This window comes from Nothobranchius furzeri, chromosome 8, assembly GCF_043380555.1.
Source record: "Nothobranchius furzeri strain GRZ-AD chromosome 8, NfurGRZ-RIMD1, whole genome shotgun sequence".
Classification (NCBI taxonomy): Eukaryota; Metazoa; Chordata; class Actinopteri; order Cyprinodontiformes; family Nothobranchiidae; genus Nothobranchius; species Nothobranchius furzeri.
In genome coordinates, this window is record NC_091748.1 from 49,922,857 (window position 1) to 49,940,935 (window position 18,079).

The window sequence follows — 18,079 nt, forward strand, 5'->3', positions numbered from 1 at the left end:
AGGAAGTTGGGTAGGGTAGTCTTCTAAAATTCAACAGTACTGCAAAGCTTTATCATGATGACGACGTTTATTTGAAAATATCTTTGTCTGATTGGGAAGAAACATCCCAGAGAGCAGGCTCAAACCGTCTCGGGCTAAAAACAAAGCCAAGTGTTGTCTATTAGATAAGCTGGTTAACCTAACCTTTAGAGAAATGCACTGCCAAAAAGAACTATTAAACAAAATGATAAAACCGGATTCATTATGATTTTATTTGAAACAATGAAGTAAATTCCATTCTCTAAATAATAAATAGTTGATTTTGGTGTAATATAAATAAAGTAAATGGTTAGAAAAACATTTAAAATGTATCATTATCGACGTGTATATGTAAGAAAAGCTTGAGGGGAATTAAGTCTGTCTTGAGATGTGCTTTTTTTATCTTTTGAACCTTGTGGAGAAATCGTTGCTAAATAGACATACATCTTTGTCCACAAGAGGGCACCAAAGTACTTTCGTAGGCAAAACAAACTCGTGAAGCAATCAGTGAATGGAGAAACAGATTGACTTAAACATTTAAAACCTTTAAACTATTTTACAACACATATTATTTACTTCTACTCCCGAATGCTACTACTAACAAACCAATTAATAGGCCTAACATTACATAAACCAGCCTATTATTAGTAGAGGATAAATTGTAAAATATTAAGAATAAGTGCTAAAACCATCCTGGTGCGCCTGCTGTGTGGAGCAGCTTGTCGGACCGACCACCAGAAACCTTTTTTCATCTCTACCTCGCTCCGTGGGTCACGTGATGCATTTCTGACGGGGTGGTGGGCGTGTCTTAAACGGCGGGGTTTCATTCATAAATCCTTTTAGATTTAAAGACCAACATTAAAGTGTTGAGAGGAGTGTTTAGTGTTGTCGGATTCGCCCCTCCGCTCCTGTGAGGACCAGACTGCTCGGGTAGGTGAGTGCTGCCGTCGCCGCGCGTCCGTCCGGCTGCGTTGTGCGAGCTCCGCTCCCCTCTCTCCCTCTCTTTCTCTCCCTCGTTGCTTCCAGACTGAAGAAAATCAGAGGCGCCTGTTAAAAAAATCATCAGTCTTCATTTCTTTAAAGCACTTTCTTTGTTTTATTATCGACTTTGCGTTCCTCCTATAGATGCTTTTAATTAATAACGTGTTGACAAAAACAGCTGCTTTTTAAATAAATCGATGCCTATTATTATTATTATTAGGCTACAGGAAAAGGGTGCTTTCTTACCGGAAACACATTTCTTAAATAAACCTAAATAAGCCTAGTTATTTTATTTTCTCTAAACAAACCACAACACTGTGTCTTGCATGCAGGTGTTGAGGTGATTGGTGGTAGAAGGTTTTAAAAAGAAACACGATGTGTGTGATTGCTGGTATAAAATGGTATTTGATGCATGATGGGACCCAGGAAGGCTGGGACGCCCGTGTCTCTCCATCTGCTCTGATAGCAGAGTTATTTTCAGGGTTTAGAAAACAGCTAAAGTGAGCAGTCCTGCTACCCTAACCTGATATTTCTTTATATTTCAGCAGATCTTCCATCATTTTCCATTCTTATTTCTATATTTACCATCTGATCATTACACTTTAATAATAATAGTAAATCAGTTCAAAACATTTTTTTACCCAGTCATAATTGTTCAACCAGAGCTGGTAAATGATCAATATGCAGGCTTTTTTTTAAATAGTACAGTAATAAAATAATCCTTCCTCTCTGTGTGTGTTTCTCCCGTCAGCCATGCAGCGCTTTCCTCCTGTTGATGCGAGACCAGTGGGTCGACCCTGAGGGGAAACGCTGCTGCTCGGGCTCTGTCGGCTGGGTGGGCTGAGGATGCTGCGAGGGAGCTGAGGAGGAGACTCCTGATCCACACACTCACACTCATCCAGAGCTGGTGCTGCTGCTGCACACTGCCTTCCATCAGGGTAAGACCACTGAGCTGGTAGAAAGCAGGATGTGGTGCAGCAGTATGCTGCAAAGAGAAAGCATTCTGGTCACACAGCCTGATGTGTTTTCAGTCACAGGTGTCAGGCTTGTTTGGTAGGATGCTGGAAATGAAAGAGGTTGGCAGAGGAAAGCTAGATGGTAGATTAAAGGTTGCTAAAGTTGAGTGCTGCAGTGACGTCAAGGCGAGCGAGGGGCGCTGAATGCTGCTGGCATGTTGCTTCTCCTTTGCTGGGTGAGTAGCTCTATCTGTGTGTGTGTGTGTGTGTGTGTGTGTGGGTGTTTTGATGCAGCAGCAACAGCATTAATGGGTGTAATATAAAAGTATGGCAGCAGCATGGAACCAGCATCTAATCAGAGAATCAGAGCAGCTGTGTTTGTGTGAGGGAGATCATCTCAGTTCGACAGGAGATGGTTCAAAGCAAAGAAGCTGCAGGCTGAATTTTTCTGAACTGTCTTCATGCACAAGCCCCACTACATCAGTCGCCTTAGCTTTTTCTCACAGCTTATCTCATTTCAGAGAGACGTGTCTGTTCTTTTGGCTATTTGCACTCAGAACAACAACTGTAACAAAGTTCCTTTGCTCAGACGTTGAATGGTATATGGCATTTGCTTTCAGGATTGTTCTTATTATTATGAAGACAGAAAAATGCCATGCTAAAATATGTTTGGCCTTGAGGTTAACCTTTCAATCACGAATGTTTTAGTCTTTTTATTTGCTAAACGACAGCTGTAAACAAAACATAATGTATACGTGTTGTATTGATTGGCAGTAACAGTAGTATCCCTGGTTTACTTCACCTGGGAGCAGAAATGTCACAGGTTTCCTCTAATGCTGATTGTAGGAAAAAATCATGTAAATAAAAACAATAAACGTCCTGCAATAACTCGTCTAAAATTGATAAAAACAGATTGATAACAAGCGGCTCTTGCCAGACGTCAGGAACAGTTCGGAACAAATCTACCAATTCTGCAAATCTTAAATGGAAAACATGCAAAAATAGTGGTAAAGATGTAGGTTTTCAGCGTGACGGGGAAGTGTCAGATGTCTGGATTTATACACGGATATGTTTGACTTTACCTGAGTAACAGGCTTTTCCTCTGTGTGTGTGTGTGTGTGTGTGTGTGTGTGTGTGTGTGTGTTTGTGTGTGTGTGTGTGTGTGTGTGTGTGTGTGTGTGTGTGTGTGTGTGTGTGTTATCTCAGGAGGACTATCTAGTTGACTTGGACCATGAGCAATGAGTCTACTGTCTGGAACATCCTACCAGAAAACTCCACAGTAAGTCTGCTTTTCACCACTGGCTTATTCTGAAACTTCTTCTTTGTGTGCATGTATGCATTCTCGTGTGTGTGTGTGTGTGTGTGTGTGTGTGTGTGTGTGTGTGTGTGTGTGTGTGTGTGTGTGTGTGTGTGTGTGTGTGTGTGTGTGTGTGTGTGTGACGAGCTCACCAGAACCATACTTTCCCTCGTATTCTCTTCTGGTCAACTGACGGGCTAATAGAGAACATCCTGACCTGGACTTGAAATAATTAAATATCCGATCTAATCTCGGCTTTAACTTCCTCTTGCAGAGAAATGATGTTGTGACGTCAGAGCACAGTGCACGTTAACACTTCTAGTGTCCCCTCCCCGGTAGAGCTCCTGATTATAACACAAGATGCGGACATCAGACGCCTGTCGTGTTTGTGTAACCTCTGCTGCTGAGTCATTCATGTGGTTTGGTTTGATGGAGCTGATTCAAAGAAGCTTTTGATGCTACTCAGTGGTCCTAAAATAACTTCTTCAGTGATTTCGCTTTAACGCACTGCCATTTGTTCATATAGACTCACTTCAATATTCCTTCAACAAAGAATTTAGGAATGCTAATCTTTATAAAGGTTGTGGGAAATCGTTGGTCCAGGATCTGCAAACTGCAGCTTCCCCCTGTGCTGCTGGAGTGTGGCTAATCCACTCAGCTGCAGTCCTTCCTGTGAGAGCTTTCCCATCGCTAAGGTACACCATAGACAGGTTAATAGCCCTGGTGTTTATTGATTAATTGCACTGTTGTATTTATAGATTTGCTTTATGCAAGCCAACCAACCTGTGGGGCTAAATCAATCTTGTAAGCTGCACGGTGCTGCTAGGAAGGTAAAACAGCTGCAAATCGGCTCCGTTGTTGCGGTGTCAGACAACAACTTTTGCAGACCCCCGGAAAAGTGCACTCTCTTTATAGAGTTGGGTTTTTTTTTATGGTGGGCAGCCGTGTTATTTACCTTGGTGTGTCAGCTCAATGAGGCGCAGCATTAATCATCAGTGAGGGGATTCTCAGTGCTTAAGCTTTTTGTTGTCACTCTCATGTCTCATGAAGGAAGGCTGGGGAGATGTTTCAGCTGTTCTAAAAGCTGTTCCAGGGGGGGGTGCTAAAAGCTGAAACTTCCTACTTCCTCTTCAAGGTGGTGATATGTTTTCTTTATTAAAATGATTTTCAAAGGCTAATAAAACACTTACTCGCCGTCGTTTTATCCTTGGGCAAGACACTTAACCCACCCTGCCTGCTGGTGGTGGTCGGAGGGACCCGTGGCGCCTGTGTACGGCAGACTCACCTCTGTTAGAGCGCCCCAGGGCAGCTGTGGCTACAATGTAGCTCATCACCACCAGGGTGTGAATGTGTGTGTGTGAATGGGTGAATGACTGATTGTGTTGTAAAGCGCCTTGGGGGGTTACAGGACTCTAGAAGTTGCTATATCAAATGCAGGCCAGCTGTAAGCACCTCTCATCAGCTGCCTAGCGCTCTGAAATGATAAATTAACACAAGATGTTCACCAACAACTGTGTTGAAGTTCATTGAAGTGCCTGCAAAACTTTCTGGAATTACCTTTTAGATTTTTTCTTGGAGATCATTTTAGTTTGTACAGATTCCAGAGAACTCATTCAAGTTCTCACAGAAAATCAAATTAAAATCCTTGTTTGATGGCGAGTGACCTTCAGGAGGATTTGCTCTTCTTCAGAATTTGCACACAAATATGGTGTACGAGGTCTGCAAAAAGCTTCCATATGGAAGCAGATTTCACACAAAGGTGGAGCTAAATGAAATGTATTTGACTCAAATCAGAGATGGCGTGCTCGTAGAAACAAAAAGCTGTAGAAGTTTGTTAAAAATGCCGCCTCTTCAACCTCTAAGCACCAGGGGTGAGTCGTGTGAGCTTGTGCTGCAGCCAGTGAATCATGCACACTTCATTCTTAGATGGACAGATGAATTTAATGAAGTTCCAGCAACTCTGATCATAAACACCACACAGGAAATAAGCTGAAGATGTGAGGAGGACAGCTTCTTCAGAGAAGAATTGTGGGCCAGATTACATCTCAGATCAAAATTGGTTTATTTCAGGCACTGCAAGTGAAAGAGTTTGCCAGGGCCCCAAAGAGTCCGCCATCTTAAAGAGCAAGTCACCCCCAAATAAACTTTTTTTTGCTGATAAACTAAATAAACGAGTGTCTAATTGTGCTGCAGACACGTGTCGTCAATAATTTGGCACTTCAGTGCATCTTAGTTAAAATTGAAATATTCTGCCTAAAACTGGCAGTGTTGTGCCGTTGTCAGGTAAAAACTCTGCACTGTATTTTAATTTAAATCTGCCACCGCTATTGGCTAAGAGGTATGCTATGATGTAAACTGGTACATTATGATGTCACAATGCTGTCATGAGCCTGTGTGTGTGTGTATTTGTTAGCAGCTCCGCCTTCTCGGTCTGCCAGGCAACAGCATGTGTTGCATTTTTCAAACATGAAGTGGGAGTGGAGTTAGACTCTGGTAGGGGGTGACTTGCTCTTTAAGCATGTTCAACAATCTGTAGACAGAGACCCTGACAATCAGCGCATAGCAAATGTTCCAAAAATCGAACCGAGCAAGAAGGTTTTTGCAATAAGTCTGAGGAAAATAAATAAATAAATCATGAAAGGAAAACTCTTAGCTGGCAGTAGAAAGTATGCACAAGCTGTTACATTTGTCCAAGGGAATCATTCCAGGAAGTTTCTGAATTCTGTTTCAGATACTTTTCTTTTGTTAATGTGAGATTATATAAATAAGAGAAATAACTCAGGTTTGCTAAAGAAAAAAATATGAAACTAAACTTTTTGAATGTTTTCTCTCAGGAGATCCCGCTCGAGGTCGAGGAGCAGAAGGATGGCTACGTGCTCCTGCTGGTGATCCTGTCTGTCTTTCTGGTAGGATCACTGGTCTTCATCTCCGTCTTCCTCATCGCGTCTCGCCGCTGCTGTCGTGGAGGGCAGTTCTGTCCCAGGTGGGGTACAAAAAACAATGTCCTAGATTTAGCTGCTTTTTCTTTCTTATTTCTTCACTCGTTCTTTAAAGCAACTCTTGTCTGGCGCTATATTAGATTTGAAAAGATATGCGACCAACAGTCAGCGCTGATAAAAGGAGAGAGTGCAATAAAAGCGGCAGCTCTATAATCTAATAACAAGAGCACCGTGATGACTGATAACCTTATAAAGTCTGTGGTGCTCACTTTTTTTCTTGCTGACCCAATTTTTGATTGAACTTCACAGATTTTGAGCTTGTATTGATTTTCATTATGATTGTTAGTGTTCTGCACTTCTCCATCCCTAAAATAAAACATCTCTAGAAAAACTTCATCCAGCTGTGCTCCTACCATGCAGATCAGACTGGGGACTCACACGCACAGGTGTACTCATGGTTTGTTGACACCGATGCAACTAGAGGGAAAAACTACGGAACTTTTGCAGCTTTGGAGCATTTCTGTTTAAAGCAGAGCAGTCTGCAATTGTCCCAGGATTAAGAATAATGAATAACATGTTCTAAAAATTATTAATAAAAAAATGACACTGGATTCCCAGAATAGTTCCAAATAAACAAACCATTTTAAACCAGCCATTTAGTTTTTTACATGACTGAACAAAACAACCAGACAGTAACCGTGTGGGTTTCTAGTTTTTATTTTTGACATGCTGGTCAATAATTATCTTTCTAATCCTAACCCTAACCATCTGTCCTTAGCTTTGTCCATGTCTAGTGGTGCACAATCAATCAATCAATCAATCAATCAATCAATCAATCAATCAATCAATCATTGATTTTTCCTAGCGGTGCCATCATTTTTCACTAGATCAGCTTTATTAGTTTGTTTTTAAATGATTCTGTTGAACCACACATTTGTTTTTGCTCCCATTTTTCATGAGCTGAACTCAAACATCTGAAACTTTTTCTACATGCACACCCATGACTCTCAAATAGTGTTCTGAAATCTGTCTACATATGTATCGAGCACTTGTCCTCCATCCATCCATTTTCTGAACCCGCTTGTCCATGTGGGGTCGCGCACGCGCGGGGGGGGGGGGGGGGGGGGTGCTTATCTCCAGCAGTCATAGGGCAATCAGGGGGGGTACACCCTGGACAGAGAGCCAGTCCATCGCAGGGCAACCAAGCCCGCACAATGCGGCTCAAAAATTGAAGCCAACCCGGAAGTACCAAAAATTGCAGTTCCACCCTCATCCACTGGGGGATGGTGTCAGAAGCGAGCAAATCCTCATTGACTCCCATGTTAAAAATACCAATTTCACAGCAGAAATAAACATGTTTACAGTCTGGTACCAAAACATGTTTTTGTTTTAAATGATCTAGTTTACACTCATGACAACTCTGAGGGGGTGAATTTTTTTCTCACTCTTCTGTTTAAGTGTATTAAAAGCCTAAAATTCTGTATAATTAATGAGCATCAGACCCACGTGACCACAGAGCTAGCTCCGTGGAAAGGCCTCAGTAGAGCCTCGGTCTGGCTTGGAAACTTCTCCGGGATTTTGAGTCTCTGTTTGTGTATTCTTTTTTGGATATTTTTTGTGCAATTGTTGGACAAAATGACTTGCTGTGGCGTTAATTGCACTAATAGAGCATCCAAGGAGTCTCCACTTCATTTTTTTTGGTAAGTAAAATTATATTTATGTATTTTAGGTCACTGCCGAGCTGAGCTTAGATTTTAACATGTACTGTTTAACCATGAAATTTAAATGTAATAGGGTAAAACCCCAGTGCATTTAACATAATGCTGCACTTTAGAAAATGGGTTGAAATATAACATGTTGATGGAGCTGGGTTCCGACTATCGGCTTGTGGAGGTCTCGGGAGACCTCTGTTTTCCACCCGTTTCTCCCCTCCCCGCAGCTCAGCGCATCTCTGTCTGATCGCGGCTTCTGTCTGCTGCGCGGGCTGCCGGCTTTCAGCAGCTTTCGGGAGACCTCTGTGTTCCACCCGGTTTTACCCAGCGGTCAGCCCGGCGTATCTCTGACTCAGAAGCTCTGGTGTTGTGCACAGTTAACTCAGGTTGTAGCTAGGTTGCTACCTCCATTAGCTTAGCTCCCACCTCCGCGTTAGCTTTGGGTTAGCTTCAGGTTAGCTTGTAGCTAGTTCGACCGGGTGTCATCAGTTGATCCCAGCCTTACAGCCCCACCCTCAGCTCCACCTCTCTTCCCTTTTGTGGAATTGTCTGGGCTTGACGGAACCTGTGACACGGTCAAAATGGCGGTGGTGGCCACCTCCCATTTTGGCACAAAAACGTGATGTTGGAGTCTATGGAAATGAACTGTCCAGTATTTATGTCGATGAGGGCAACACAGAGACACACAGGACAAACAATCACACACACACACACACACACACACACACACACACACACACACACACACACACACACACACACACACACACCTAAGGACAATTTAGCCAGACCAGTCAACCTAACAGTCATGTTTTTGGACTGTGGGAGGAAGCCGGAGTACCCGGAGAGAACCCACGCATGCACAGGGAGAACATGCAAACTCCATGCAGAAAGATCCCAGGCTGCAAAGCAAACCCATGACCTTCTTGCTGCAAGGCAACAGCTCTAACCACTGTGACACTGCGCAGCTGCACTTTTCCTTTACCAAGATAATCCATTCCACCTCATACGTGTGGCATATTAAAGGGCTGATTAGACAGCATGGATAATATACAGGTGCAGGGTTTTTCCTGGCTCAAATTGAGGCAGAAGTGGTACCATCCTGACCATGCGCCAGCACATGCATACTCTGTGCTTTCAACTGCCTCACTTTTTTAAAGATAAAATATTATAAAAGGCTCAATAATATGCATTAGATTAGTGTTTAGTTCCCTTTTTCCCATCTGATATTTATAGTTAAAATTTTTTTTTTTAATTTTGACCTACATTTCAGTAAAATTTTAGGTTTGAATTAATAACACTCATCTTAGTCAAAACAACACAAATATATCCAGTAAAATATGCATTTCATCAACATGCATTTGTATTGGAAATGGTAACATTTAATTTCTGCTGCTAACAATGTAACGGTGGCATGTCTATTATGTGCGGGTTGGCAATAATTCAGTTTAAATTATGCTCAAAGACAGAAGCGTTTGAGATTTATATACTACAACGGCTTGCCGTACAGTGATTTATATACTACAACGGCTTGCCGTACATCCTGCTCCTGTGTGAGGGGCAGACTTGTAGCAGTAATGGTTTGTGCTGCAAAAATTTTCGTTTGTTCTACTATCATTTTAAAGATATTAATAAAATTTTCTAGAGGTCATCAGAGGTCAACCAGCCCCCCATCCACATTGATGGAATCAAACAAAACTGGTGTCAATCAACTGTTCTACGTTTGTGCAGCACAAACCAGCACAAACGTAGCACAATGGTTTGATAGTGATACCACTTTTGTTGGATTTGAAGAAGGTGGGGGGGCTGGTTGACCTTTTGACTTTTACATTTTCATTAATATCTTCACAACAGAAGCAGCACAAACGACAATTTTAGCAGCACAAACCAGCACAAACGTAGAACAGTTGATTGACACCATTTTTGTTTGATTCCATCAATTTGGGGGGCTGGTTGACCTCTAATGACCTCCAGAAAATTTTATTAATATCTTTAAAATGATAGCACAAACGAAAATTTTTGCAGCACAAACCAGCACAAACGTAGCACAATGGTTTGATACCACTTTTTTTGGATTTGAAGAAGGTGGGGGGGCCAACTTCACTCAGGTTAATGTGACTCGTATCTGCAGCGGTTCTGACCCGTAGCGCTGCAGGCTGCAGAATAAACAGGATGGTGGGGACTTTTCAAACGCTTGTAGAGTTTAGTCTTTCTTAGTTTTACGGTCATCATATATTTTTCTGCGTGCCACTTGATCTTGAGACTGCTACCCGTTAGCTTTTGCATTAGCCAATCTACGTGTAGCTGCACTTTTGATCCCAAACTTTGGACAGGTTCTGCCTTTGTTGGTTCCTGTATTTTCCTCCACTGCATCCAGATGACCACACTGTGCACCAGTAAAAAGCATTTTTCTTACACGTAACTTACTTTTGCTCAATAAAGTTCTGGGAAAAATAGTAATTAAAAGATGTTGCACCAGTGTTATACGTTTAAAAATAGACAAGACACTCACATTTTTTTTCTTCGCACTGTACAGCCCGGCTCTGATATGAAAGAGTCTGTGGGACAATCAGGACGTCAATAGCACCAACCATAGATATGTAACTAGCGAGAAAAGCAATTTTTGATCTTTGTCTGCAGCGGTTTTAGTGCTTTTCGGTGCACCGCTGCTGATACAGCACTCTTGTAGTGGCGCAACGCTGCAACTGCAGTTAAAATAACATCCATATAGCTGGGGGCAGAGTGAAATCAGGCTGGGGCGGCACAAAATTAGCTGGAGACGGCCGCCACGTAAATTTGAATGCAGGAAAAACCCTGCAGGTGTGCCTTAGACTGCCCACAATAAAAGGCCACCCTGATATGTGCACAGTTTTGCTATATAGAGGGTGGTGTGGCAGAAAACCAGTCAGTAATAGATGAAGCTCAATGCACTTTCAAATAAAAACTAATTTTATGGTCAAGCAAACAAAATCATTAAAAAATTAAAGGTAAAGGTAATCCATAAATAAAAAAGGGAGATTTAATCTGTTAGAAATCTGAGTTGTAAATGTTTTAAGAGAACATATGTTCTCCCACAGAGTCATGTAAGCATGTTAAACCCTGGTGACAGGACGAGCTTCCTCATCCCACATGGCTGCTGTTTGAATGTCACTACCTCCTGTAGGGTTGTTGTGAAAACACCTTGTTGGAGGCACTTTCAGCATTCATTGCCATTTATTTGTGAATCATCTGTGTTTATTCACGCAAAAATGGCTGACCCCCGAGACACAGTGTCCCCTCTCCACAGCAACACAAACACACATGTACTCAAACACACAAGGGTGCAGATAAACACAGAGTGCACAAACCAAGGCGTGAAACGGGAGAGTTGGGCCGACTGGCACAAATGATAAGTGTAATGAGATTTCATAGCAGCCATTGGTGGTGATTAATGTTGCATCTGAACCCAGCAGCACCGAGTGTGCTCATGCAGACGGTAGACACACAAATCCACAAAAACAGGAGATACAGAGGAAATGAAAGGGAAGGACAATCACTGACAAGAGTGGATGGAGGTGTCCCTTCAGTCACTTATTGCACACCCCCACACACATAGCTCATAGCCCTGCATGATGACATAAGAGGGAGAAATGCCCGGGAAAAGCTTTTGCTTTCCTTCTTCTGTGGCATCAAGCAAATCCTCTGCATGCGATTTAAGAGGCACTACATTAAAATGGCTACTAAAGTGTATGCTTTGTCAGACTTTTGCAAGACCTTTATTATGCATTTTTATTAATGCATTGAAGGATGAATAGGACTGTATGGTTTTGTAATGTACAGCCATGCAAACAAGCATCATCATAATTAAAAACTGATTTCATTGACCCGTTTGTAAGACATGTTTCCTCCTCACCAGGCAGAAAGGTAAAAAATAAACCTGACACTGATTGCACCGACCTGCCATAGAGGGGATCCAACAGGTAGAAGATGGACTTCACGGTTAATCGAGTCACTGCTTTAATCTGTGTTTCTGTGTGCCCCAGGGTCAGCGATGATCCAGAGAAATCCACAACGTACATGGAGGAGTCTCAGCCCACCCATGGTAAGAGAAACAAAGAGACAACTTCTACTTGAAAAACACGTCATTCACCTCCTTTTGTGCCAAAGTTTTAGATCATTTCATCTTTAGAAATGATGGAAATGGAGCTCTTTTGGTCAAATCATGATTTTAAATGTTATTGTTGCACAGAAGGTTTGTGATGGGGATGGATTTTAGCTACTACCACCTCAATTTTCAGCGCAGTAAAAGATGGCTGAAGATTTATCAAAACAACCCATCAGTTTAGCTAGAAGTTGCTTTTGTGAGCATTTTCACTTACTTCCTTTATTTGTACCTGAATATCTGTTTCTTATTTCATTTGTTCTCGTCATGCCTGGGTAGAAATCACTATCAGGGTGGATGAGTCAGACTGCCTTTCCATGGCCAGCTCCCACGACCAGGAGACCGAGCGCTTCCTGTCCACCGGTCCCACGGGCCGCCGCGTCTCCTTCAATGAAGCTGCACTGTTTGATCATGGCAAGAAAACCCAGGAGAAAGGCCGCAGGTCAGCCAGCCAGCACATGAGCTGGTGCCCACGGTTCCCTTTTTTTTTTGACTTTGGAGTCTTGCACTAAATAGTTGCTACTCTCTGAGATCAAAGGATGTGTAAACATCTCACCGCGTCTGACGTGCTTCTGTGCTTTCAGAATGCATTATGTATGCTGTGGACACAAAGCCCCTTTGTGATTGTTTTACTGTCCTACTTTCCTCCTTGAAGTTCTGACTTTGATAAGCACATCTGTCAAAAGGAGTTATTCTGTAGAGCTTCATTCGGAAGCTGCGATGGCTTAGAAGTCAGACAACGCCTTCCGGGTGTTGGGATGAGCCTCGATGGTTTAAAAGCTCATCACAAGAGCACACATCTTAAGAAACCTTTGAGATCACACTTTATCTCCGACCCATCCTCCTCAGGTACACGCTGACTGAAGGAGACTTCCACCATCTGAAGAACGCCCGACTCACACACCTCCACACCCCGCCACCGGCCCTTAAGATAGTCACCATCCATGAGTGCGACTCGGCCGAAAACACCATCACCATGGTAACGCGGCCTGTTGCTAAATCAGCACTTTCCATCTTCCAAGTGAGAGACTGTGCTTCTGGATTAGGAGACGTTGTTTCTCCTTAAAAACACATAGAAACATAACCTTTATGTGTGCGTTTTTCATTAGCCAATGCTGTGCCCCCTACCACAAACGGCTTTGACAAGCTTGAGTGTCAACCCCAGCAGCAGCGCCCTCCCTGGGGATGCCCTCAACTCTGTGGTGGACACCAGCTTCTGTGAGAGCCCTTTAGTTCTCAGCACCAAGGAGCCGAGTTCCTGCTCTGTAAGTTACTCATGTCCGTTGTTGAGGTTTGGCTCTGCAACTTGTGGCAGGTTTTCTGCATGACCACGCCTCCATTGCTTTGTTCAGACAGAGTTAATAGGAGCAAAGCCGCAGGACAGAGGCAGCAGTGCGAGTGTCGGAGAAGGGAGGACGTTGGGAAACGGCGGCGCTCCCACGGGAGGTGGCTCAGGGAGCCCAAAGCCTGTTCTGCAGTTCCTAACTAAACTTCGGCGCCATGCAAGTCTGGAGGGGGCTAGTCCCTACTTCAAGATAAAGAAATGGAAGCTGGACAGCAACCAGAGAGCCTCCAGCCTGGACACAAGAGGTAATGGAGGGAGCAGAGTGTGTCTCTGGAACATCAGTTCTCTAGAAAGACATGAAAACATTTGTGCTGTAAGGAAGTGCTATGAACCTTTAGAGGGAAGCTATGACATGGAAATGGGCAATGAAATCACGCTGTTGGTCTTTTTTCTTGCAGTTTTTGCTGTTTTGTGTTTTGTCCCAAATGCTTTTTCTGGTAAACAGAAAGTGATTTAGCCGGATGCTCCAGCAACCAACTGTGCACTGCCATTTGAACGAGCTGGATACACACACATGCATACAGGACAGATGGCTCAGTGACGCAAAGTTTGGTCGTTCCAAATCAGTTTGAGCTCCAGACTTAATCCTCCCTACCGCTCTGCTCATCTCCCGTACACACACTCTCTCTGCATCTCTGTTTTGTTCTTGTTTTTGTTTTTTTTACATTCCAAGGGTCCAAAAAAGACCCCCCCCCCCCACCCACCCACACACACACACACACACACACACACCCCAACCCTAGAAATCCCCAACAGTTGGTGGAAGCTTTCTGCTGAACTAGGTGTTGCCGTGCTTCGGCTGTTGCAGAACTTGTACTCACTGGTCTTCCTTCGTTTTTGTGGTGTGAGCCAGGCTCCCCAAAGCGGAGGCAGTTCCAGCGCCAGCGGGCCGCCAGCGAGAGCATGGACCAGGAAGACAATGATACTCACCACATAGACCTCATCCAGTTCATCGCTCGCACCCAGGATGTCGCCTACTACCCCAGCCAGCCCACCACCCATCTCCTCTCACCGCCGTCTACACCACCTCCCTCCCTCGGCAGGTATCTTTAATTCCCTTGCCATTCATCCCGTCCACTGCTTTGCTGACTTGCACTCATGTGGTTTTCCTGTAGCTAGAGAATCCGTGTAAATGATTTACCAAAGCTCTAAGTCTCAGTTCTCCCCTTTCCTACTGACCACATAAAAAAGTGAGATCAGGCAAATTGAGAAGGGGCATGAAGATCTAATGCGAGGAACAATTCAGCCTAGAAATCTAGACAAACCAGATAGAACTTTTGAGAAAAACAAATTATTAAAAAAAAAATAAATAGGTTGTGTTAGTAGTAGTAATCAAACTGCCTATTTAAATAATGAAAGTAGTCACAGTGCTGGTTGGTGTCATCGTGTTAACCAGAGTGAACAAGGACCACAGAAAGCTAGGGAGAGAGCCTTCTCAAGGAATTTGAAAGACAATCATTGGTCAGCATGTTAAACGTAAAGGCTAGAAGACCATCTCTAAGCAACTTGATGTTCTTTTGACCATACAATGTAAAATAAAATAAAATAAACATAGATTTTACTGTAGAACACCAGCAGCTGGGGTTGCCGGAATGGCAATCGTAAAAATTTGTTGTTTTTACGGTTAAAAGTGGTACTGAAGTCAGTATTTTACTGTAGAAGAAAACATTTTTACTTGATAAAACATACATTGTTTTACTGTAAAATTAACATGAAAATAAACTATAAAATAACATTTGTGCCACTAAAAACATTTTTCCCACTAAAAACAAAATTCAAAGGGTTTCCTCATTACATACAATCATTTCAGAAGGAAATAATTAGTTAACTGCCACTAAAGTCATAACTGGCTATGATAGCTTTGCCTGCTTAATCAGACAGTAATGACATCAGTATTGAACATTAGCACAGCCTTCATGTGCATTCACAAGTCAGGTCAAGAACAGGCACTTCCCTCTGAACAGCGGTTCAGCCAGATCTTGCCTAAATGCCGATAACACACCGGGAAACAGGAAGTAAACTCCTTACACATAACCAGCAATTAACTCATTCACTGCCATCCGTTTCCTGATCACTAACGGCCTTCGCTGCCAGCGTTTCTCACCGTTTTTACTGTTTTTTTAAGAGTCACAGAACGTTGAGCGCTAGCATGATGTCGATGCCAAAACAACCAAAACAAAGAGGAGACTCACCTCTTACATCAGGAAGAAGCCGTGTCTTTCGAGCGTTATCCGTTCTTTCATAATCCGTTGTTGAATTGTGATCGGCAGACGCTTTTCCGGTTCGTGCCTCACTTTTTTTTACAGGAACGGCCCAAAACGATCTCCTAACACATGGATGTGTTGCTTCCTGATCATGTGATCTGTGACGTATGCGGATGAAGATCGGCTTCAGGGCTGAGATGTTTGTTCTCTCAGCGCGGGGGCTCGTTCCGATGCTCAAACAGTAAAAAAAATGCTAATGACGACATTGGCAGTGAACGGTTGGATCTAAAATGACGACTTTAGTCGTCAATGGCAGTGAATGAGTTAAAAGCTGTATGATTTTTAATATATACATGTACAAATCATAGTGTTTTACCATTAGAAACTTTAAGGAAATTTTTCATTAAAAAAAGCAAGAGTGCTTTACAGTAGAATTATATATTTTTTACTACGAAAAAAAAAGTACAAATTACCGTTTTCACCAATTAATTTATATACAGCACTTTCACGTAAAATCAACCGTTTTAGATAGTTTTATAGTTGACGGGTTTTTTCCTGTCATGGTTTTACGTTTTTTCACTGTTAAATGTACGGCTATTTTTTACAGTGTAGGTGAACATTTGTTTCAGACGAGAATGTAGCCAGCCTCCCAGAATTAGAAGGTGAGTAAGTATAAAATGATTACCTTCTCAGTGGCCTAGTGGTAGAGCGTCCACCTTGGGAATGGGTGATCGGGGTTCAAACCCGGTCGGGTCATAGACCTTAAAAATTGGACCCAATGCCTCCCAGCTGTAAGGGGTTTAATTTTCCAAAATGCTTATTGACAAGTCCCAAAGCTTCTGGGTGAATGTCCTTTGGACTCTTGATACAAATCTAGAATGTTTTGTGCAAACCCCATCATGTTTATATCCACAGACACAAAGATGAAACACAAAAAGATGAAAGAGTAAGAGAGAGATTTTAATGGCCATTTAAAAGATTTTTCTTGTGTAAAAGTCAAAAGTAATAACTGTCTCACCTCCTCTGAATAACGCAACATTCACGCAGTTTCTTGAAACAACCCAGAACAAAAACGTCTAAAGTATAATTATGAATTGTGCTTGTTATTTTTTTTCTGGGGAGATTGTTTGACTGTTACGTGTAATGAGATAAAAGCATTTACTAACTGTAAAACGACTGCTTTACTGCTTTCCAATCACAAGTGTAAAAGAATTCCTGAAAACAAAAGATCTTTTAAAGCCAATTTCATGTCTGAAGCAAGATGCCGGGGATTCCCATACTGCTCCTTTTTTCCCAGAGTGGAGAGGAGAATTGGGACTCAGAGTTTATAAATAGCACACAGAACCATTCCATTGCTGACATGGCTGAATACTTTCATGCTGTCCTCAAAAACACATTTTTTATCAACTATATTTGTCAATTTTAGTTCAATAAAATCCAATTTGATGCTATTTTAGTTTTATGAAGCAAAAAAAAAAACATTTATTCACATCTAATTAGATTTTCTTGAGTTAAACACATTAGTCTTTCCTGCGTAAATGCATAAATGAGATCAATTTTACTGAGTACAGGTGATCCCTCGTTTATCGCGGTAGATACGTTCCAGACCTGGCCACGATAGGTGAAAATCCGCGAAGTAGGGACACCATATTTACAGTATTTATTTAACAGGTACGTATTCAGTATTCAGACTTTTAAAACCCTCCCTTTACATAGAAAACATTTTTTACTTGGTTTTTTTATAGTTTTATTACAAAACGTACATTTTATGACGAAATTGATGAAAAAAAAACTGGAATTTCTTGATATTTCGCATAGAAAAATACCGCGAATCGGTGAAAAACAACACGAATCGGCGAATTTCCCTTGAATAAGGCTCCAAAGAAAAAATCCGCGAAGTCATGAATCCGCGATAAACGAACCGCGAAGTAGCGAGGGATCACTGTAATGTCATGTCAGTTTCCAGAAAACCGACACAAGAACAGAAATCTGATGCGCCATATGCTCATTCACTCCAGCTATTTATGTTTTTACTTTCTTTGCTCAATTGACCCAAAACATCAGAGTATTTTCTGAGTTCCCATGGCTTCAGTGATTCAACTGTTCAAATACATGCTGCAGCCGTCATTGCAAGTCATAAAACTCATTGTGCTCTGTGGACACAGCCGTGTCTCAGATGAACGTGTCGTTTTTAGGGTAACGCTCAGACACTCATGCTCGTGTTGCACTTGTCTCATTTTTATTGGATGTTATCTCTTCTCTCAATCCCTGTGTGCACACTGCAGGGTAGAGGTGGAGGTGATGGTGGAGCCCGGCGGCAGCCACAGTGGACCGGGGGTGATTGGCTTGTCCCCTGATCCTCAAGATGAAACGCTCTCTGTGATAAAAAGGGAAGGTGCCATTGCGTCAGACCTGCACCAGCCGCACGATCCCCAGTCACTTTATAGAGACATCTGGAGTCTACGTGCTTCTCTTGAACAGTACGC

The 18,079-nt window shown here is 42.5% G+C and overlaps 1 protein-coding gene across 3 annotated transcripts in view; it reads left to right on the forward strand.

Moving 5' to 3' along the window:
* Nucleotides 1-812: 812 nt before the first annotated feature.
* cbarpb (CACN subunit beta associated regulatory protein b) overlaps nt 813-18,079 on the forward strand; it is an 18,705-nt gene continuing 1,438 nt past the window's right edge. Inside the window, exons 1-12 of one of the 3 annotated variants that reach the window (XM_015971601.3) lie at nt 813-952; nt 1,751-1,937; nt 2,031-2,191; nt 3,162-3,234; nt 6,087-6,235; nt 11,926-11,984; nt 12,324-12,486; nt 12,894-13,065; nt 13,154-13,309; nt 13,397-13,634; nt 14,243-14,432; nt 17,879-18,079. The exon at nt 17,879-18,079 is cut by the window's right edge and continues 1,438 nt beyond it. In XM_015971601.3, the coding sequence (XP_015827087.3) occupies nt 3,187-3,234; nt 6,087-6,235; nt 11,926-11,984; nt 12,324-12,486; nt 12,894-13,065; nt 13,154-13,309; nt 13,397-13,634; nt 14,243-14,432; nt 17,879-18,079 (1,376 nt within the window). In that variant the 5' untranslated portion in view covers nt 813-952; nt 1,751-1,937; nt 2,031-2,191; nt 3,162-3,186. The remainder of the gene's footprint in view (nt 953-1,750; nt 1,938-2,030; nt 2,192-3,161; nt 3,235-6,086; nt 6,236-11,925; nt 11,985-12,323; nt 12,487-12,893; nt 13,066-13,153; nt 13,310-13,396; nt 13,635-14,242; nt 14,433-17,878) is intronic. The other 2 variants (XM_015971603.3, XM_054730006.2) reach the window with 2 other exon arrangements.